The sequence below is a fragment of the Mastomys coucha genome, unplaced genomic scaffold (genome assembly GCF_008632895.1).
Source record: "Mastomys coucha isolate ucsf_1 unplaced genomic scaffold, UCSF_Mcou_1 pScaffold23, whole genome shotgun sequence".
Lineage (NCBI taxonomy): Eukaryota > Metazoa > Chordata > Mammalia > Rodentia > Muridae > Mastomys > Mastomys coucha.
In genome coordinates, this window is record NW_022196906.1 from 42,688,143 (window position 1) to 42,709,617 (window position 21,475).

General features: G+C 48.5%; 1 protein-coding gene across 2 annotated transcripts in view; it reads right to left on the minus strand.

Annotated features, from left to right (window-relative positions):
* Zbtb16 (zinc finger and BTB domain containing 16) overlaps window positions 1-21,475 on the minus strand; it is a 187,333-nt gene that overhangs the window by 12,440 nt on the left and 153,418 nt on the right. For both annotated transcript variants that reach the window (XM_031343157.1, XM_031343156.1), the window contains exon 5: window positions 897-1,067. In XM_031343157.1, the coding sequence (XP_031199017.1) occupies window positions 897-1,067 (171 nt within the window). The remainder of the gene's footprint in view (window positions 1-896; window positions 1,068-21,475) is intronic.

The window sequence follows — 21,475 nt, forward strand, 5'->3', positions numbered from 1 at the left end:
GGGGGGGAAGGGAGATATACAGACAGACAGACAGACAAACAGACAGACAATTCAGAAGTTGGCATTCTTCTACTCAGGGACAGTAAGAGATGATTTCATTTTGTTTTAGAGCAAAGAAAGGAGCTAACCATCTATTCCTCAGTTAGAAAAAGACCCACAGCTCCTTCAAGGCCCTCTGAACCGGGTATCCTATCCCCTAAAACAAGAGGGTGGTAGCAAGGATAGGTTAGGACCGGGCAACTAGCCCTGCCTGCTTGACTCACACATACCCTGTCTTTCACTCCATCATGTGAACAGGCTGAGAAGGGCTATCTCATGGCTCTCGCTCAAATACTCTCATTGTCTTCCCTAGACAACATTACAGCCACAGTAGACACCTCCCGTGTCTGTTATGAAGGTGGGGTGAGTTCCTCGGTGTCCCCTTTGGAGCCCTGAGCTGACCTCAGTGCTGTTCTAGGATGGATTGGGGAAATAGTGGGATTGGAATAGTGAGGCCAGTTTTTCTCAAAATGCAATTTGCAAGCCCCACCTCCAGTATCAGAAGCCCTTGGAAATACTCATTAGTGGTGCTGAGATCTAGAGCCCACCCTGAAGCCCCGAACCAAAGTTTTGGAGGGTAGACCTCAAGAGTATGAATTTCTTTTAATGAATATTCTCTGTGCCGTGTGTGGAAAGATTGGGAACAGACTGTCTACAGGTGGAGGGGTGGGTGGTGGATTGGGAGAACTGTCAACATTTAAATGTTCTATGAGAGTCCTTCTGTGTCTAACTTCAAGGAGAGAATGCCGCAAACCTGAAACACCCTCCCCCGCACACATACACACCACATATCTTTGGAGATGAAGCCCAGAGATAAGGTCCAGAGATGCTCCCCACCCATCCCCTGACCGGCCTACCTGTATGTGAGCGAAGGTGGCGTTTGAGAGCTGTGTGGCTGGGGAAGGTGCGGTTGCACTCACTGCAGATGTAGCTGCGCACGCCTGCGTGGACCTCCATGTGCTGCTGGAGTGCGCTTTGTGCCTGAAAGCGCTTCCCACACAGCAGACAGAAGACAGCCATGTCCGTGCCTGTGGGAGACAACAGCGGGAGAGCCTCAGCGATGTAGAGACCCGAGGCCAGATTTTCACCCCTGAAGGCTGGGGTAAGACCCCAGTGCTGCCCCTAGAGATCCTAAACCCCACACTCTATGTCAACCCCCCTGAGGCAGCTCAGGACATGCGATGCTGACTGAGTACCCTGAATGTAGCTCTGGAGGAAAAGTGCCAACAGGTGCCTGGCCTTCATGAGACCTAAAGGTTTGGGGAGAAAGATACAAAACCACATGGATGGTAAAGTAGATGCATATCAGCAAAGAAGTTTGAGCACAATGCAAGAGAAGGCAGGTGGCTAAGGCCGTGATTGTGGGAATCTTACGGAGTCAGAGGCAACAGTGTGTGTGGGGGGGGGAGGACAGGGTAGACTCTGTGTGAACCCACAATAACCTGGATCACACAGGCTGGCCACTGATGTGCCATAACTCACTTAAAACCACAAACCTCATATAAGGAGAAAGAAGCATGGGGAGACTAACCCACCCCAATTTCCATAGGGTTCCCAGTCGGGAGCTGCAAAGGGATTCATTCATTTATTTCCTGTAGATCACATCTCCCCCTCAACACCCTGAGACAGGATTTCTCGGTGTAGTCCTGGCTGTCCTGGAACTCTATCTGTCAACCAGGGCTGGCCTTGAACTCAAAGATCTGCCTGCTTCTGCATCCTAAGTACTGCAATTCAAGGTGCTCGCCACCACAGGTAACCACCACTTTCCCATCTAAAAGATCAGGTGTCTTGAGAGCCATTTCATTCTATAACTAGTACTATGATAATTCCTAGAAAGAAGACTCTCTCTGGGGTTCTGAAGAATGGAACGATGGAAGAGTATATACTAGTCCCTACTCTGATCTTAGCAGCACCCAGTGCATCAAGATTGGAACGGAGTCTGTGACCAGACAGGAAGAGCCACATCAGGCTGAGTACGATGACCAGCCCTAACATTAGAGGCAGGAAGAACATAAGAAGAAGAGCTGGGAGCCAGATCATGTGAGTCCTGACCAGCCATACCGTAAAGCCCAGGGATTCACCCTAAGACCAACGATAAGTTGTCAAATGATTTCAAACTAGTGAGTCACATGAAATATTCATTCAGTTCTACCTGGCCACTTGCTTGGCTGGCTCAGTAGCCTAGGTGCCCGCCCTACTGAAGCCCACAAAGGCAGGCTGCTATTTTCCTTTCCCAAACACCTTCCTGACACAGCCTCCCAGCTGAGTTAGCTCACAGCTCCTTGACTGCCATTTTGGATTCCATGTCCCTAAAGAACATTAGCTCTCAACGCAAGCTCATCTGCTTTTCTCTCTGCCCATTATTTGGATGGCATGGCCTGTGCTCAGTCACACAGTACAGTCTCTTGTGTGAGGGACACCAACAGAAAAGATGGTCAGGTCACCATCTGCCAGTCTAGTCCAAAGAGGAAGGAACACCAGAGCATTTGGGCTACTGAAAGTCTTGGGCTGCTCATTGTGGCATAAGGAAGTTCCCAGGGGCAGGTGAAAGAGGAAGGAAAGGGACAGGAAGAGCTTGGCTGCCTCCCTGACTAGCAATGGTGACAGCAAATGGGAGGGTTGGTTATTGCCTCCTCAGGACCATACGTGGCTTGGTCTGGAATAAAAGACAAGGACGTCCCCCCGCCACCCTCCACCACACAATTACCCGTTGGCTCCTAACTTTGCAGACACTACAGTCTAGCTACCTGCAGTCATGCTTCATCTACCAATAGCTAGGTGGATGGCATGGAGGAAGAACCCCCAATTTCCTCCCAAGGTCTGAGGGCACAAGGGAGAGGACACTAAGGACCATCATTTCAGCTAGGTGCTTTATCTGTGCCATCGTCTCATTTAAAACAGCATCCCTACTGGGCAGGCATTCTTGCTACTTTCTTACCAAGAAGAAAATAGAGATTAAAAAGCTTGCCTAAGGTCACACAGTGAGAAAGAGGCAGAGCCGGGAATCTAGAAAATGCCTTGGTCCGTTTGATTCTAGAATTGAATCCCATTTATTTTTTAGTTTTTAGTCTGTGTGTCATGTATCTTTGTAGGGTGTACATGTGTCATGGGGTGTTTGGAGGCCAGAGGTTAACATCAGGATGGCACTCTAGCTATTTTATTAAGACGGGATCTTTTACCAAACCTTGTAGCTTTGGGTAGACTAGCTGGCCAGAGAGCCATGGGATTGGCCTGTCTCTGTTACCTGCAAGGGGAATTATAGGCACAAGAAGCCATGCCTAGCTGTTATGTGGGTGCTGGGCATTCAAACGCAAGTCTTCATGATTGCCTATCAATCAGTTTACCCAACTGAGCCACCTCCCTAGCTTCTGAACCCCATTTTGGACACATCTGTCTGTCTGGGCTTCCCCTAGGCAGTAAGGAGCAAGCACCAAAGCATGCTGGGATCACTCCAGAAATGGCCCAGGAAGCACAGTCAGAGGCTGGCACAGGTATCTAAAGCATTCCAAACCCAAGTCCCACAGGAAGGAGCCAGTAAGATCTCTGAGAGAGATCTCAGGGACTCGGCTCCATCGGATGCAGGAAGACATACTAACAGAGAGAGTCCACTGGGCAGGAGCAGCTGCACGCACGGACACTGAGTCCTTCAGTGTCCAGTCCAGCCCAGGAAGCAAGAGCAGAGTCCACCCACAAGTTCTGATACGTAGCATAGCAGTCCCAGTTTCTTCAAGCTGAGGGGTTTCCAGCACCTGTGCCCGCTTTACCCTGAATTCTACCCCACAGAAAGCCCCAACTAGGCCAGGTATTCAAACAGCTGCCTTAAAGTAGGCCGGGGAGCATGTTTCCAGAACAGACATGCCTCTACCAGCCAAGACTTCTTATTCTTACTCTGAGATCCCCAGTATGGACTCGGAGGGTGAATGAATGTCACTCTGGGAGGACACCTTGACATGTGCCGTCTAGCAGAATACACTGAGTGGCATTCTGCCCCTCTTGCTGTTCCCAAGGTGCTTAGAAGCTGCTCTCGTGGGCCACCTCCTTCTCACAGAATGGCCTGAACTCATTTTGTGCCCATTCACCTGTCTCACTCCATTACCAAGTGACCAGGAAGAGGCTGAGATGGAGCAGAGATGTTGGTCAAGCCTGGGTGGGTGGGGCACTGGTCAAGAAATACCATCTAGAGCATAGATAAAATAAGGGGGGTTCGAACAGGACCTCAGAGGAGATTTTGAGTTCAGCTCTGAGAAACGGGGTGCATTTGAGAAGCCAGGGGTAGAAGAAAACGGCTAAGGGTGCAGTGCAAATGATTTCAGAGTGGGTAGCACAGAGGATGGAGACAAGCCAGGCAAATTGGGGGGAGGTCAGATCCCAGAGGACAGACAGCACAGAGGGATGGCACCCTCCAGGCAAAGCAGGGCCACGGGCTGGAGTACTGTAAAAGTCTAGATGTCCCTTCCCCACTGCAAAAGTGAGTATGTTAAAAGCATTACCCTCAAGGGGATGGTGTTAGCAAGCGGGGGGCTTTACAAAGTCTTTTATTACAAGGGTGGAGCCCTCCTCAACAAGATTAAAATATCCTTTTTCATGGTCAGAACACAGGACACAGTCAGAAGTCTGCAGTCTACAGCTAGGAAGCCAGCCATGCTGGAATCCCCATCTCAGACTGCCCACCCTTCAGGACTGGGAGACATTCATTTCTAGATATAAATCATCCAGTCTACATGTTATAGCAACTCAAACTGACCGAAGATGGGTAGGTGCCAAGTATCCAACCGCCTAGTGGACAGTGTCTCTGTACACATCCAAGGTGTGGATGGTCCCAAGTGACTGGAAGCAGGGAGAGAAAGAATGGCTTTTGTTCTAGTACAGGAGGAAAGTGGAGACAAGATGAGGCCAAAGGTTTGTGCACAGGAAGAAGAAAGCAGCTCTACACGAACTGGGCTCTAGTAGGGAAAAGTGAAAAATCCCCAAATGGCCAGCTCTGCATCTCGTTGACTGGCTTAAGGTTCTACAATTATCAATTAAAAAGGAGTATTATGACTCAGTAGTCTCTCCTTCTTGGAATCTCACAGAAACCAAGGTCTCTCCTTGGCCACTTACCCACCAACTAAGACTAAGGTGGGTGGTGGGATGAGAAGAGTGTTTGAAGGTTCTGGATCTACTTTCTCCACTCTTTAGCTTGAAAACTAGCAAGTCATTGTGAAAGAAAAAGAAAATCACGAAAGGGTTGAGGAGGAAATGAGACACAAGAAAAACTATTGGTGCGTGCAAGTTAAAAATCTAAAGACTAGATGTGAGTTATTAAACAATTTGCTGTCGTTTCTGCCTAGCTGGCTGTTTGCATGTATGATGAGACAGGGCCGATTCTATTACACTGGGAGATTAAGCAAATAAATGCTAGCTTTTGGAAACACATTAAAATCTGGGGCTATGGAAATAAAATTATCTAGAAAATTGTATTAGCAATTCATTAGCTGCGGTGAGATGCGTAGAGGGACAAGGGACCCACTTGGCTAGCATGCTCTGCTCCCTACAATGCCTCAGTTCTATCCTCCACTGAAGAGGCAGCTGTGGGAATCAGACCCCGTCCTTCCCATCAGGAAGGAGATGGACTGTATGAAGATGGTCTTTAGCAATCACGGTCTGTGAGACGGAGAGAGGAAAAAGGAGTGGAGATTCTAGTTCTGCCATTTCTAATGCCTTGGAATCTCATGGAAGCCATTTAGCCTTCCTGGATTGGAGTGTGTCCATCCTTTTTCCATATTTCTGTGGTTGCTAAGAACAACAGATGAGATTCCCCACTTGAAAAATCTTCACAAAGCGGTTAGCTGTAGTAGAGCTAATGCCAGTCCCAAGGATGCCTTTCTCTAACCTAGAAAAGCCTGTTTCCTTCCTCTAAGTAGACAACAGATCCTCACTGTTGGCTAGTGAGAGGGCTACGTTTTCATCTCCACCTCTCCCTCCGCTGGACACCCTTGGGCAGTGAACAACCTGGACGGTGACTCTTGGAAGCCCTGCACACTGACCAAGCATATGCTGCTTTATAGACTCTGGGCTGCTGCTTCCAGGAAGCTGACCCTAGCAATGGCATCTTGGATGACTTGTACTACGTAGGACTTGGTGCCAAGGACAGCATCTTCTTCTGAGCACTCACTGTTATAACACATAAAACCCTTTATTGCATTTAACTTTGACTTTCAGTTCTGCCTATGAGACTAAAGCTGTCAAAGCAGGAATCAGAAGAGCCGTCTTACCTCCCCCAGTACACCACACAAGGGCTAATGCAAGCAGGCCCTCCATAACTGTATGTTAGGATGACAATACAGAGGAACTCTGGGATGATTAACGAAAGTATGCGTACGCAGGGCGGGCGGTGGTCAGTAGGTCACGGTACCAGACCTAAGTCTATAAGCAAGGCCACTACCAAGGGCCTCCCACACAATCCTATCTCCACGGCAATCATTAAGTCCAGGTGACACACATGTGCCAAACTCACTGGCTCCCTGTGCTGGATAGCTTTATGTCCACTTGACACAAGATAAGAGTCGTTAGAGAAGAGGGAACCTTGGCTGAGAAAATGCCTCCCTACGAAAGGACTGTAGGCAAGACCATAGCGCATTTTCTTAACTAAGTGATTGATGAGGAAGGGGCCACTCCTGGACTGGAGGTCCTGCGTTCTATAAGAAAAGGGGCTGACGGAGCCATGGCAGCAGGCCAGTAAGCAGCACTCCTCTGGGGCCTCTGCACCAGCTCCTGCTTCCAGATTCCTGAACTGCTCGAGCTCCTGCCCTCACTGCTTTTGATAAAGAACTATTTAGACAGCAGTGTGAGTGAAAGAAACTGTTTCCTCCGGAGTAGCTCTGGTCGTGATGTTTCATAAAAGCAATAGTAATACTCCTACCATGTCTGTCAGACTACACCACTGTCTGATCTCTGCTGCTTAGAAGCATTAACTCAGAGCACTAAACCAATCACTCCACACCACGTGGTACAAAAATGCAAAAGCCCCACTTCTGGCCCAGTATAGCTGTTCTTGGCCTTATGATTTCTCGGGCAACTACTGTCCTTGCTGTATCTATAGACTGGGTCAGAAACATCCTCCTGTGACATCTGCTTACTGCACAACCCCTTGTTGGGAAGTGGCAGAAACTTTAAGGTGGACCCTAGGAAGGAGGTCTTCAAATCACTGTAGAGTGCCCCCGAGTGGTGGAGCTTCCACTCCGTTGTCTCTCGCTGCCTGGCCAGGAGATGAGAGGTGAGAGGATTTGGTCCTTCTTAAGCTCCTTGCCAGGAATGCCGCATCATCACAGGGCTAAGGGCAACAAGGCACCTTAGGGCTGTGAAGCAGAACCAACCTTTCCCATCCACAGGTTTACTCTCTCTGTTGTTTGTTATAGTAACAAAAAGCTGACCATCGCAGTCCCTGACCTGAGCCTGTCTCTGTACTGAAGTCACAGAACTCCTAACCCAACCTGCTGCTTCCAATATTCTCTTCCTTGTGTTGCAACGAGGCAACTAACTACACTGCCGCGGCACATATCAGAGCCACATATCAATGTCTTCTTCCACTCTGGAAATTCCACTCTGAATCACATACAAAACTCAGCCTTGGCCCAAAGAGAATTACTTCATTAGCAAAAGGACCCAACCCACCCCCCGAACCTCCATGTTTCTGGAGAGTGGGGAGATGTGGCTTGGTCTAGATTCCCCAAGTACTTGCCCAAGGGACAGCAAGGATGAATTAGGAATGTGGGTGGAGGAAACATGGGTAGGCTCCATGCAAATGCCTATGACTTGTGTCATAGTGACATAAGTCCCCCTGAAGCAGAAAAGAAGGGGAAAGGTGGAGGTGGAGATGCAAAGAAACAGAAGTCTCTACTCATGGATCTCAACTCATGAATCTAGTTAGTCTCTTGCTGGCAGAGAGTCAATAGTTCTAGCACAGAGGACTGGGAAAAATGGCTCAGTGGTTAAGAACACTTGTTTGCCTTGCAGAGAACCCAGATTGGTTCTCTGCACCCGTGTTGGTTTACAACCATCTGTAACTCCAGTTCCAGATGATTTGGCATCTTTCTCTAGCCTCCACAGGCACCAGGCACACACGTGACAAACTTGACACACATGCACACATACACATAAACATTTTTTTAAAGAAAGAAGTGCAGCACCACTTGCTGTAAATGTTGCCCTACGGTGCTAATTCCTTTCACATGGCATGTTTCAAGTAAGAACCATGCTTATTTATGTATGAAAGCCATGGCCTTTTCCCTTCACCAGCAGCAAACCCAGCAATTCTCTAGGAGTCTCTCAAGCAAGATTAGAAACTCTAATTTCAGAGAAAGACATTTCCAAGCTCCCCTACGACACCTCTGTGACCCATGGTTTCACCTGATCGGATTGTAATCCTGACCAGTGTACCTAAGAAGTCACCCTACTATCATGGGGCACTACCATATGAACCTTTTGAGGCACAACCTCAAAAGATACCAAAATCCCACCCATTATTAAAACATCTAAGTTCAATTTCCTCTTGAGATGCTCACGCCCCACTTGGGTGGGTAGGTCCCTTTCTCTAAGCATTTCTCTTTCTCTTAACCCTCACACTTGAATCTATGCTAAAACCTTTTCTTAATAAACTCCAATTCTGCTTCACACGGACGTATCCTGAAATTCTTTCCTGCAGTACAGTTGAAACTCTTGGCTCCAAGAAGAACTGAAGATGCTGCAGGCAGCAGCAGGGAGCTGTGCCAGATCACTATCACAGGGGAACGTGAGTCACACCGAAGCAGCACAGCCAGTCTGGGGTGTAACGCAGGTACAACCTACAAGCTCCTGATTTAAAAACAAGTTTAATTTTAGCGAAAACTGGGAGAAAGCCAGGCCAGGGTAGAACAGGAGGCAGGAGGGATGACATGGGTCTCGGGCCTTTATCTTGTCCAGGTGATGATAGGGTCGGAAAGTGTAAGACACAAAAGCCTCGTGTTTACACCTGTGCCATTTCCATGCCAATTAGCGCTTGAATGGAAAGGAAGGAACACGGAGGGGCACTTTCGCAGCTGGTGGAGGTGTTCAGGTGGTACACTTTCTTGGAGCAAGGCTCTTATTATCTCCCACGACAGGCAGTTCCTTAATCAAAGCAGAGGAAGCTAAATATACTTCCGCTTCTTTGGGTAAGCAGGCTGAGACTGCTCTGAGTGGTGTGTGTGTGTGTGTGTGTGTGTGTGTGTGTGTGTGTGACTGCTCTGAGTGGGGTGTGCATGGTGTGTGTGTGTGTGTGTGACTGTTCTGAGTGGGGTGTGCATGGTATGTGTATGTGTGTGTGACTGCTCTGAGTGGGATGTGCATGGTGTGTGTGTGTGTGTGTGTGTACAGACAGATGGGTTTCTGATGTCCAATCCATTCAGCAAGGAAGACACATCACTCCTACTCTGAGCAGCTGTTTCCCAAATAGGAACAAATATCAAATCGGGGCTCAATTTCAACTGGAAACACCTCTACCTCCATTCCCTTCCTCTAATCCTGCAAGCAGGTATCTCTGCTGCTGCTGACCCCTGGGGACTATCTTTCCTGAGATACCTTTACTCTTCCTCCCCTCCGCTTTCTCTACCAAGTATGTGCCTCCAGGTTGTTGTTGAAGAGGGTACAGAGATGCATCCCCCACTGTGCCAGAGACAGATTCAGGCAGCACAGCTGACTCACAGTATAGGCAGAAGGCTCTGTCTGCATCTTAAGAGGCTGAAAAGGCCTGGGGGTGTGGATGCATGCAGTGGGCAGTGAAACAGAGACGAATGCCCAGACTCTCACACATCTGCAGAACCACCCTCTCTACCTTCCCTGGAACCATCACTGAAGATTCCGGCCCACACGCTGCCCATTTACATCTTTAATTTCTCTTTGGGTGCTGAGTGGCAGGATCCCTTGCCACAAGAATCCAATCCACCCAGCTGAGGAACGTCTCAGCCCGCTTGACCCTTCGGTAACATCAGCCGCCAGCAAGGCAGAGCTCAGTCCCACTCAGCCACTTTCTGCCTATCACGTTCACCCAACAGCCTGTGAAAACATCTGGAAGCCTTGCCACTGCTGAGTTAGTGTCAAGCTCCTGCACAGGGGTTTGTCTCCACAAACACAGCTCCTGTGACAAACACAGTCACTTACTGCTGCTCACCTTTCCCCAAACCTGCCCAGGAAACCCAAACCTTAGCCTCCAGTCTTCCTGTCCGTTTCAACCCTGTGAATCTCCAGTCTTCAGTCCTTATTCCCTCTCTCTTTTTATCTTTTTAGAACCTTAGGAGCTATCTACACATATCTCTAACCCTCCATTACTTCTGCGATGGGAAGGAAGAATCTTAGGGTTTGATATTTGTCAAAGGAATAGAAATTCCTCAATGGGTAACATAAACGGGGAGCAGGCAGCTGATTGAAATCTGTTTTAAAACTGAGTGGCTGCATTTTTCAAAACACAAGCACACACCCCAGTCTCAGCCTCTTGGGGAATGCGGCTGCTTCCTCAGGCTGTGGCAGCTAGCAGAGCTTGCTGCTCCCGGAAACGTGTATTTGTTTAGCAGTGAGCCCAGACACAAGCGCATTTCATTACCCGGCACCTCCAGCTACAGTAAACAAATTTGTCAGCTCACCAGCTCATTAAGGTGCGCCCCGGACACTCGGGATTTATTGAGACCCGCACAATAAAAGTAACATGAATAGATTTACTAATTTTGTCAATCACTCCAACAAACCGGCCCAAGACGGGGAGAAAATGTGGGAGGAGTGGAAAAGCAAGGAAGGGAGGTAGAGGAAAGGTATGTGTGGGGTGGGGTGGGGTGGGGGTTTGGTTTACAAGAGAGAGTAAATGGACAGCAATGGGAGCAGACCTGCTCTTTGCTGTCAGCCACTATGGACAGCCCACTTCATAGATGCCAGGTCTCCTCCTGTCCTAGGGTGCTGGGACGTGACAAGAGATGCCAAGGGGAAAATGACATCACACATTCTGGTTTCCTCTGGGTTACTCCCAGTCTCCCGACTGCACATAAGTCTCAGAACTCATGAACTTGGGGATGAGAAGGTGCCCCCACAGAAGCAGCAGCCTCAGCAGCCTTCACCTCAGCAGCAGTCACCTGCTTCAGCAGCCCCTGTCTGTCCTCTTGGCTTCCTGGGCTACTTGCTGGACCCTTGCAGATGTTCCAAACTGAACCTAAAACCTCGACAGTCGGAGCAGGGGGAGCTGGAAGGGAAACGGGGAGGGGTGTGGAGGGGGGGGTCAGGATGGAAAGTAAATCCGGAGAGGTATGCAGCCCTCTGGTCTGTAACTTTCAAAATGACAGCAGGACGGGGCAAAGGTCAGGGAGTCTGAGGCCTTAAGCACCTCAGCCAGCTGTGGCAGGGAAGGCCAGAGCCCGCGGGACGCCTGCCCATATAAATCAACAGTAAGCAGGGCCTGCTGGAGATCGGGGACAATGGGCCCACAAGGGGGTGGGAAGCAGGACAATGGGGCCTGGCCAATGCGCAGGCCCGGAACAAATGTGCCCTGGCACCACAGGGGCCCCCATTTGTGAAACTAATTGGCCCACGATTGAAAAATTGGACCAACTTCAACAGCCCTGGGAGGAAAAACAGGCAGCCCACAAGAGCTCACCTAGCCTGACTCTGGCCCAGCCCTGTAGGTGTGAAGCAAGCGTTTCTAGGGGGCTCCATCCTACCAGAGATGACCTAGTCTGTCCGGAGGAAGGATGGTGTGGAGCTTGGTACTGGTGGATGTCATGTCAACCTCTCTTAGGACCTGGAGGAAAAGCCATCCTTCTGTTTCCCTATTGGGCTTGGTCTACTGAGGTAAAGCTTCAAGGTCAGACATGCTATCAGCTCTCTGGCTTTTCAGAACCTCAGAGCTTGTACGGCCTTCATCGACGGCAGGTCAGTTCCTTCCTAAGTCCATCTCCCTTGCTGATCTTCAGGTCTGCAACCTGCATGGACAGTGAGTGACCCGTTGCTCCCTGTAAGGCGGCCCTTCCAGAGAACTGGTCTCCTGGAGCCCAATTCATCACAGAGGCTCCGGAAGTCTGTGTGTGTGACAGAGAGTCAGGATAGTATGAGACAGGCCAGGCCAGGCTATTCACCTAGCCTTTGTCTCTTGCCCCATCCCTCATGTGACCTTCACAGTAGAGTCCCCATTGAAGGAGGCTACAGGACAGAAGGCTACAGCAACTGCAGCAAGAAGGCCTGCCTAGCTCAAAGACCCACTATGAGCTCCTGGCTAGATGCCTCAGACTCTTCACGGGGACAATGAAGGGAAAAAGAAAGACCCTTGAAGAATTTGTCCATCTCTGATAACCAATGTTCTAGGTCCATGGAGGACAGGGCCAAGTGCCTTCAAGAGATTCTGTAGGCTTCAGTGGTGACCACTGTCACCGGCTGGCAGTGATGGACCTGACACTGACTAGGTACAGCTAGGTGCCAATACAGGTCTAAGGCACCCACAAGGACCTGTGGGTGGGATGGGAGATTTTAGCAAGAGGAGGGAAGAACTTGGGGGACCACTCCCAGGGACCTAGTGAGTCATCCCTCATACTGGCCATGCATGTGATGAGTAGCTCTTGAGTGGCTGGGGATAAGGACCCTTGAGCCCCATCTGAGTCAGGCAAGACTCTTCTGATAGCTGAGAATACAGCAAAGTAGAGGCAGAAAGTTCCACATCCTAGCATCAGGATGATCCCAAAGTACATGCAGGACACACAGGAGCAGGGTGAATGGGCCCCTCTGAATTCAGTGGCCTCGTGTCTTAGCCAGGTCCCAATGCCCCTACTTTCTTAGTACAGCATTCAGAGCCTGGCAGAGAGCATAGAGCTTCCAGCTAAACAAGGAACTAGTTTTCATACCAGCCCAGAAAATGATTCCCAGGTAGTTCTTCAAGTACACAAGACATTTCCACAAAGGCCATTTCTCTCTAGTTCCCAGAATGTCACCGGAAAACCCCAGAAAGGGTTATGGGGCCCAGAAGTGAAATCTTTTTTTGGGGAGGTAGATAACTAATTTTTCCAGGTTGGGGGGGGGGGGGACTCAAGCATAATAAAGGAGTACAGGAGAGACAGGACAAAACAGCCCCAGAGAGATAGCACGGGAGGAGCGGGGGAGACAGAAACTAGAAGGAAGAGAAATACTGATTGGTTCAGAGCATTTGCAATATCTGACAAACATGGGCAGTGAAGAGGAAAAAAATCCCCTGTAAATAAACAAACCAACCCCTCCCAAAAAAAAATCAAGAGAAAGAGAAGATGTATTCATTTTACTGACATTTTAATGGTTCCTCTCTTTCTCCTCCAGAAGATGATTACAAATTAAGCAGCATTTAAATGCTTTTTACTGTCAACAATTAAAAAGAGGACTGTAGACCCGAGAGCATGGCGGGCCATTCATTCCCACGGTAACCAGGCTATCAGAAACACCGTGAGTGAGGCTTCTTATACTGTACAGCACACAATGGCCCAAAAGGGAAAAGCGGACACATGAATGTTGCAGGACATTCAAAAGCAAATGAACACATAAAAAGCTCCAGGCACAGAGACAGACACCAAGAGTGAGGGCATGGATGGACTGGGGACCAAAAGTCTCAGAAATGGCAGAGTTTAATTTCGATCTGATTACACCCCACTCAATATGCCAGCTTTTATCATCTGTGGGGTATGTGTGTGTGTACATGTGTGCATGGAAGAACCAGAGACAGATGCTGATTTGCTACCCTAAAATCAGGAAGAAGCAAGCTTCAGAGCACTTGGACAAACAGACACGAGAACCAGACAGACGGTGAGAGGACAGACCCTGTGTCACAGCCATGCCACTGATAACTGCAACGTGTCCCGATCTGCTGGACCACAGGTATTACATGCCTGGTGATCTTTATCTCACACACTTCAGAGTGAAGGATGTCTGCCATTGCACCATGTACCAAAAGAACCCATCTGCATTCTTAGGAAATCTCTTCCATTGCCGGTGAACCCACAGTAACCAAATGTGTGGCAGGACTCTGCCCGCGCCAGCTTCCTGCTGCCAAACCCGACATAACCCTGATGCAAAGTCATTACAGAACTCTTTCAGATAAATCAGTACAAATCTATATCATCTCAAGGACCTTTGAAAATAATGGACAAAGAAAAAATAATAGAAGAAAATTCAACGTTAGTATTCAGGGGAGATAGAAAGGTATCAGAGAGGAAATCAGGTGGAGGGGCATAGACTACAGTTCCCTGTGTTTCCCCTTCTCTTCAGACTCAAGTGGGGCTGCCGGGTGGAGACTGAGAGGCCACATCTAGAAGCTGCTGGGTCCATTTCTGTGCTGTAAAAGTTTAATATGCAGTGGGGGACAACGGTGAAATAAAAGAGACACGTCCCCTTTAAAAGGAAATATAATTTACAGTGTGCAGCCAGGCGGCCCATAGTTTCAATCTCGTTTACTATAGAGAAAACTCTGCTAGCTGCTCTCTATCCCACAAATCCGATTTAATCAGACAAGCCAGCCAGCGTGGCTTGGAGTAAAAACGGATAATTAGTAAACAGAGAGCTACTCCAGTGCTTCATTGGCATTCGAGTTGGGCTACTGTGTCGCATTTAAAATGCAGTCTGATGAAGTTTACAAAATCAAACCATTTGTTACTCCTATTGAAGAGGCTTCAGGCCACTTGCAATTAAATTGGAATTAGTGCTCGGAATGAGACACAGCAAATTCATACTAAAAAGGATCTGACTTTGAGACATTTGACTTACTTCAACTGTTTTCTGTGTGGGCGTGGGTGTGGGTGCCACAGAGACACTTCTCACTCACCCTGACTCCAAAGGGTTCCCTGATTCAGTGGGCTTGTCCCCCACCCCATCAACACGCTTCTCCCCTAGGCTGCTGTGGGGAGGGGGGCAGTTGGAGAGGAGACAGACAGCTGACTCTGGGGCACTAGGTCCCACTGTCACACCAGGAAGATACTGTACCAGGGAAAATGTGTCCACAAAGGGCCATATGGCTCCCTTCTGCATGAGGCCTTTGGACAAGGGGGTGGGAGGGGGCGGAGAAGCTGCCAGAAGGAGGCACACTTCTTGAGGGCACTGGCCCCACCCCTCTCAGACAGCAGGCTGGCGGCCTCCAGGGGAGAATGGGGAACTTTTCCTGTTGGCTGGGCTCCTGTGATGTTGGGCATGAGGAAGGTTTCGTCCATTTGCCACAGCCTGCTCATCAGCTGCCCCCCAACCCCGCCTCCCCCGCCTTCTGCTCTGCTCCTGTAGGCAGGGCAGACCCATGTCGCAGCAAGCCTTCTTAAACAGAAGCCTGTGAAACTCCCCAGCTGCCAGGGCAAGGATTCAGGATGTTGGTGAACTTGGATGGGGAAATAGAACATCTTGATTCTCAGTGAGGAATTCTGCAGTTCTTTGAACTGGGGGTGTTAACAGCAAAGCAGCCTGGAGCACCTTTGTCATGGATAGCTATTTTCATGCCACACTGGAGATGTCATTTATGAAAGTCACACCTACAGAAATATGACAGTTTTTCAAGTATGTCTTGTTAGGTCATAGGGTAACAAAGAATCACAAACGTTACTGTGTTAAGCATGTGTTATTTGTTTCTTTTTTCAGACAAGAGCTTGATATATGGTCCAGGCTTGCCTCCAATTCACTATGGAGCCCAGGCTAGCCTCCAAACTCATTACATATAGCCCAGGGTGGCCTTGGACTAGCAATCCAACTTTAGCCTCCCTGCAGGAGTATTGCTATTTGCTACTGCACCCAGCCTGCAATTTTTTTTTTTTAAATATTTGACACGTATTTTAGGTCTCCATTAAAGCCTTAGTGTTTTACTTTATACATTCACAGACAGTGTTCTTCCCTTTTCTTGTTTTTAGTACTCAGGACTGAGCCATGTGTGTGCTAGGCCAGCTCTTGACTATTCTGCCACGTGCCCCCTTCTCAGACATCACTGCACGTGTGCAGAGGCTCCACCTTTCTGAGGAGTCCTGGGGCTGGTGGCAGCGGGGAGGGGGACAATCACTGCTCAGGAGGCTGGAGAGAGTGCGTGGGTGTGGGGCTTTCTGTACACAGTTTCAGTTCTACAGGATGACCGGGTTCTGGAGCTGGCTGTTGGTTATGACTAAGAGACAAGAAGATTCATTAAAGTATGCTTTTAAAACTGCTTCAAGCATTACTGAACTGCCCGAATTAAAAGAACCCAGATTAAAATCCATGGTCTAGGCTGGTTCACAGTCCACCATACTCTTCAACTGCTCTACTCTTCAAAAGTTATTCAAACCCAAATTGGGGTTTGCTTCTTTAAACTTCCCCACCTGCCACCAAGAACAGGAGAGATGCTCAGTCTACCCCCCAGGAGCTACAGCCTGGGGTCCTTCGGTGACACTGGGTGAGGGCTAAGTCGGCTTCTCAGCCCAGACTCCATAGTCCTTCACGTTTATGGCTTCCTGTGTCCCCTCCCTGCCAGAGTGATTGCTCCTTCTGTGGGGTCCACTGTTCTTATACACTGGTGCATCACTTGCTCCCCAGTGAGCGATCAATGCATGTTGTACGAAAGACTAAACCAGTTCATTTTCACACACCCAGGATGCTGTAGAGAAAGTTCTGGAGGTGAACCTAGCACCGAAAAAGAATTACAATCATCAGGCAGTATGTGCTGACGCTGACCGAATCCCAGCAGCAGGAGGGCTGAGGCAGGAGGATCCACACAAGTGAGACTTGTAGACTGCCCAGTGAGCTCTAGCCTCGCCTGGGTTACATAGTAAGACCTTCTATCAAGCCAAACAAAAACAAACAAAGGCAGTGCAAGTGTCAAGCTCTGGGGCCGATGACAATAAAATACCCTGTGTCCCTAAGAAGCCTGCCAGCCGAGAAGAACAGAGCAAGGGCCAGCCTGTGCTCTCCAAGGAGACCAAGCCTGGGCTCAGCTTCCACTTCTGCCATCCATTTCCTAGCTTTATAACCATATGGAGTGACTTGACCTCTCTGAACTTCAGCTTCTTCTTTTGTAGTGTTGGTCCTAATACCCACCAGACAAGGTTGCTGAGTTAGAGTGCCTCTGGAAGTCTCTACAGGGTGACATATGGTAACAAGTGAGAAATAGGAGCTGTTTAGACCACAGGTCCTGCAGGTTGCATGGGGGTGTTATGCTGTAATCTGAATGTGCCCTACCCTCTCCAACTGGCAGTGCGGTGTTAGGAGGTGGCGCCTAAAGGATGAGTGGAGTTCCTTTGTCAGTCTGTCTTGCTTTTATTTCCTCTGCACTGCTTGCTTATCCTTATGGCTTTCCTTCTGTCCTCTGGTCTTGGACCATGGATTAACCCAGTGGAAGGCTCTCAAGGGATGTTGGCACTTCAGTGTGGGCTTGCCCAGACTCGAGAACCATGAAGAAAGAAGTTTGTGCTCTTTATCAAACACTGCTAGAGATGCATAAAGAGACTGAGTCTATTCCACTGAATCAGTCAGGCTGCCCCAGGAAGCATTTAAAGGGACAGCCCAGGCTTTGCATCATGAAAAGGGCAGCTTCTCCTTTGTTCAATTCTGGTCTACTGACACACCTTTCAAGTTCTCCAGTCTATTTCCTCCCACCAGAATCGGTCTCTGACCTTCCAATATCCTCCTTTGTTCCCTTATTTCTTGCCTGGTCCTTGTGGTTCAGACACCCTCTGACTGCTGGCCAAACCTTTGGCTTCGCTGTCCACTCCTCCTGCAGTGGCCACCTCACCACCTTGACGTCTATCAGTTTAACCTTCCATAACCTAAAGCCATCCATACATGCTGCCTCCACTTCTAGGTGCCCATGCACCCCTCGGTCCACCACCGTTACATTCCTGCTGCTGTCATTTTGCCAACACCCAAACCTCTCATCTCTGATAACCAGTAGTCACCATGCCATGAAATCCACCAGACATTTTTCATCTTCCTCTTAGGAGACATCTCAACAGTATTTAAAACTGGCAACTTCTTCATTACCATCAACAGCACCGCTTACAGCGAGTATTTCTCCTCTGTGTCCCATCCCCTGACTCCTCCTCAACCTGCCTTGCTTGCCTTGGAGGGGCTGATGTGTAAGGTCCCCTAGTATTAAAATTTCTACTTCCAGGGCTCTAGACAATCCTTCTGATGTGTCCAGAATAGCCACCCCAATCTTTTGTCAATTCCACCCCACCTCTAAGTGGCTCAAATCTTGCTCTTATAATGTCAAAAGCTCTTCATCATCTTAGCGACAAATCCCTTTTACCCCATTTCAACTTCCAACTCCTCCATCATTCAGTGATGCAAAAAATGAAGCCAGATTTTTTCTTAGGTTGTCTCTTACCTCTCACAGAATATCAACCAAATGTCTTCAGCTCTCTAGTGTCGTCTGGTTCATCCTGTCCATCCCTGCTGCAACTGTAGGAATTTAAGCTTTTCTTTTTCTAAGACAGAGTTTCTCTGTGTAACAGTCCTGGCTGTCCTGTCCTCTGTAGATCAAGCTGGTCTCAAACTCCCAGAGATCCCCCTGCCTCTACCTCCTAAGTGCTGGGACTTATCGCCACCATGCCTGACTATCCTTTTTTCCCTAGATGATGGCAATCTCATCCCTCATAACCTCTTCAGCCATGGCAAAAGCCCTCCAATCTACACACACAGCCATCGTTTAATGCCTTATGCTTGATTATGATTCATAATAGTTTCCTACTGTCCCCAAGGAACAGATCAGCACACTTACAGCCATTTTGGGGAGGTTTTTACCATGGAGTCTCAGTTTTCCTCTCTAATTGTGAATCTGTGCTCTCTTCCCACAACCATTTTTAGCTTAAGACCTTGCCCTAGCTCTCCTACCCTTGGACACTTGGACATCTGTCCACGTTGGCTCTCAGCCTACCGTTTTTCCCCTTCTCCACTACGCAACTGTCCTAACTAAATGCCCTCTCATTCTTCTCATGAGACCACACCCAGGAGACCCCCTCCTCAAAGCCCTATCCATAAGTAGGGCAACAAGGGGGGAGTCTCTAACATATCCTTTGACATTCAACATCATAATGTGAGAGCATTTGCATCATTTGCCTAACTGCTTATCTGTTTTCATAGAAAGCATGAGACTCATGAAGACAGGGACTCTTGATTTTCATGTCACTAAATTCCCAGAACTTAATAAACTATTCGCTACATCTTGGGTACTCAATATTTACTGAGTGGATTAATAGACAAATGGATGCATGAAGAAATGAACCTAGTACTGCCTCTTGGTGAGCAGGAGCCAGAGTTGCTAGCTATTATTTCCAGAGCCCAAACCATTGATGTTTGACTCTTACTATCCTCAAAAGCAACCACGCCTTCTTACCCTATCTAGCTACCCACCCTGATTCCCTCTAAGTAACAAGTTTCTGGGCCTATATATTCTTTAAGTGTATATCTCTTATGCACTTGATTTGTATCATCTTTCTATAGCAAGACATTATAGCACAGGCTTATCAAGCCTAGGTGGGCATTGTCCAATGTTTTTCAAGTCCCCACATCCATAGGAAAAGTCAAGGATGAAGGCATATGCCATTTCAAAGATGCCCGCATGAATAATCCGTCCACACAGCTCTCACTCAGGGCTGTTCTAGCTGATGAAGTATATTTATGAAGGCAATGACAGAGTTGTAGTGGGCAACCTTCATTGTCATCTTGATTGTATTTAGTCACCTGGGAGACTGGTCAGGCTCATTCTGAGGGTGTTTTCAGCAAAGATTAACACAGTGGGGGAAAAATCCACTCTGACAATAGGTATCACATGGGCTGAGGACACTGACAGAGTAAAAGAGACGAAGGAGGCAGCAGGTGAGAGCACTGGCTCACACTTCTCTCTGTTTCCATTTATCTAGAAGTGAAGATTAGCCTCCACTGAACACTGTCACCTCCATGACACTGGGTCCCAACACACGGGGCAAAGTGGCCAAAGGCTGAACCTTTATAACCAAGAGCCCAAATAAATCTCTCTTCTCCCTTAAATTGTTCAATCAGGTATTGAGTCACAAAGACACAAAGTGTTTAGCACAAGAATCAAACTGTGAGTCATGGCCACCACTCCTTGGCACTCCACTTATCACTCCTTGGCACTTCCACTTCCAAACATTCCTGGGATATATAACTACCCAGCTCCATCTCCTTTCATTCTTCAGCCTCTGTGATATTCAGTTGCTAACTACACAATGGCCTGATGAGAGGAAACAGAAGTTCTCTGGTAAATCCAGCACTCAGAGGTCCTTAATGACCATCAAGCCTTCTCTGAGAGGCCTGGTGAAGAAAGCATTCATGAGACAGCCCCAAGGGTTCCCCAAGGCCTTAGATAGGAACGGGAGAGAAACAACACCCCACTAGACATGGTAGCAACCTCAGTCTGGGGTCTTCTGAAATACCCGGAGGCTGGTGAAAACCAGAATGGAGTAGAAGGAGGTGAGCGATGAAGGTGTATGAGTTATGTGTGGGTGTGGGTGTGTGTGCCCCTGGGGTTTGGGTAAAATCTACCTCAATTGCAAGTCAGCAAGAGATGTCTTCATCTACTCCCATTGTGCACTGAGCTGTACACTTTAGGACAAAGCCAATTACTTAACGTCTAAACAGGCAGGAGCTGTCTTGACTCTCCAAAGAAGCTTCATTCCAATGGATGGAGACTCCCAAGAATACAGCTTATGTAGAACTGAATTCTCAGCTGTACGTGGTCTATACAGAAGGGATGCCTTAGAATGGAAGGATAGCACATTTATATTAATTAACAGCTTCATGGGAAAAGAAGCCTCTCGAGGGAGAATCCATTTGATCACTGGTATTTACTCAGTGTTCTCACTGCTTAGCCGTGACCTATCCTCACTCCTAAGAAGCCTTCACAGACTCCTGCAAAGGAAAAAAAATGCCACAGCCTTTGGAGGCAAACAAGGGGAGACAGGTGGCCTCCCTCTTTGCCTCTTGTTTTCTGTGCTAGCAACACCATCCCATGGCTTGTATGCTCACACTCAGCTTGTGTCCTGTATATGCCTACAAGTCTCCAAGCAGGGGCCATGACAATGACAATGACTACCTGTGTGATGGCTTTGATGCGAGTCCCTACTCTACCTCACCCAGTCCACAACAGTGCCTTAAGGTGGGAGCCATATGAGAAACAGCACATAATTATACCCATTTATTCACTTGTGTGTACATGGGTTGGTGGAGAAGCAAGAGACAAACACCTGTGCCCAAGCTTTGCCCATGTTCACTCCCCTGCCACTTCCTCTGACCTGTCCTTGTACCGTGTGGGGCCTGGGGACACACTGATATAGGAAACCAATGCAGGCCTGGCCTTCGGAGGGTTCTCTTTCCCCTGGCTGAGACAAAGGGAAACAAACAGCTACTTATAAAGCTCGCAGTATTGGGCTCTGACTTATAAACCTCCCTATGGCCCTCACCCCATAAACACCCACACTTGCCTGTGAGA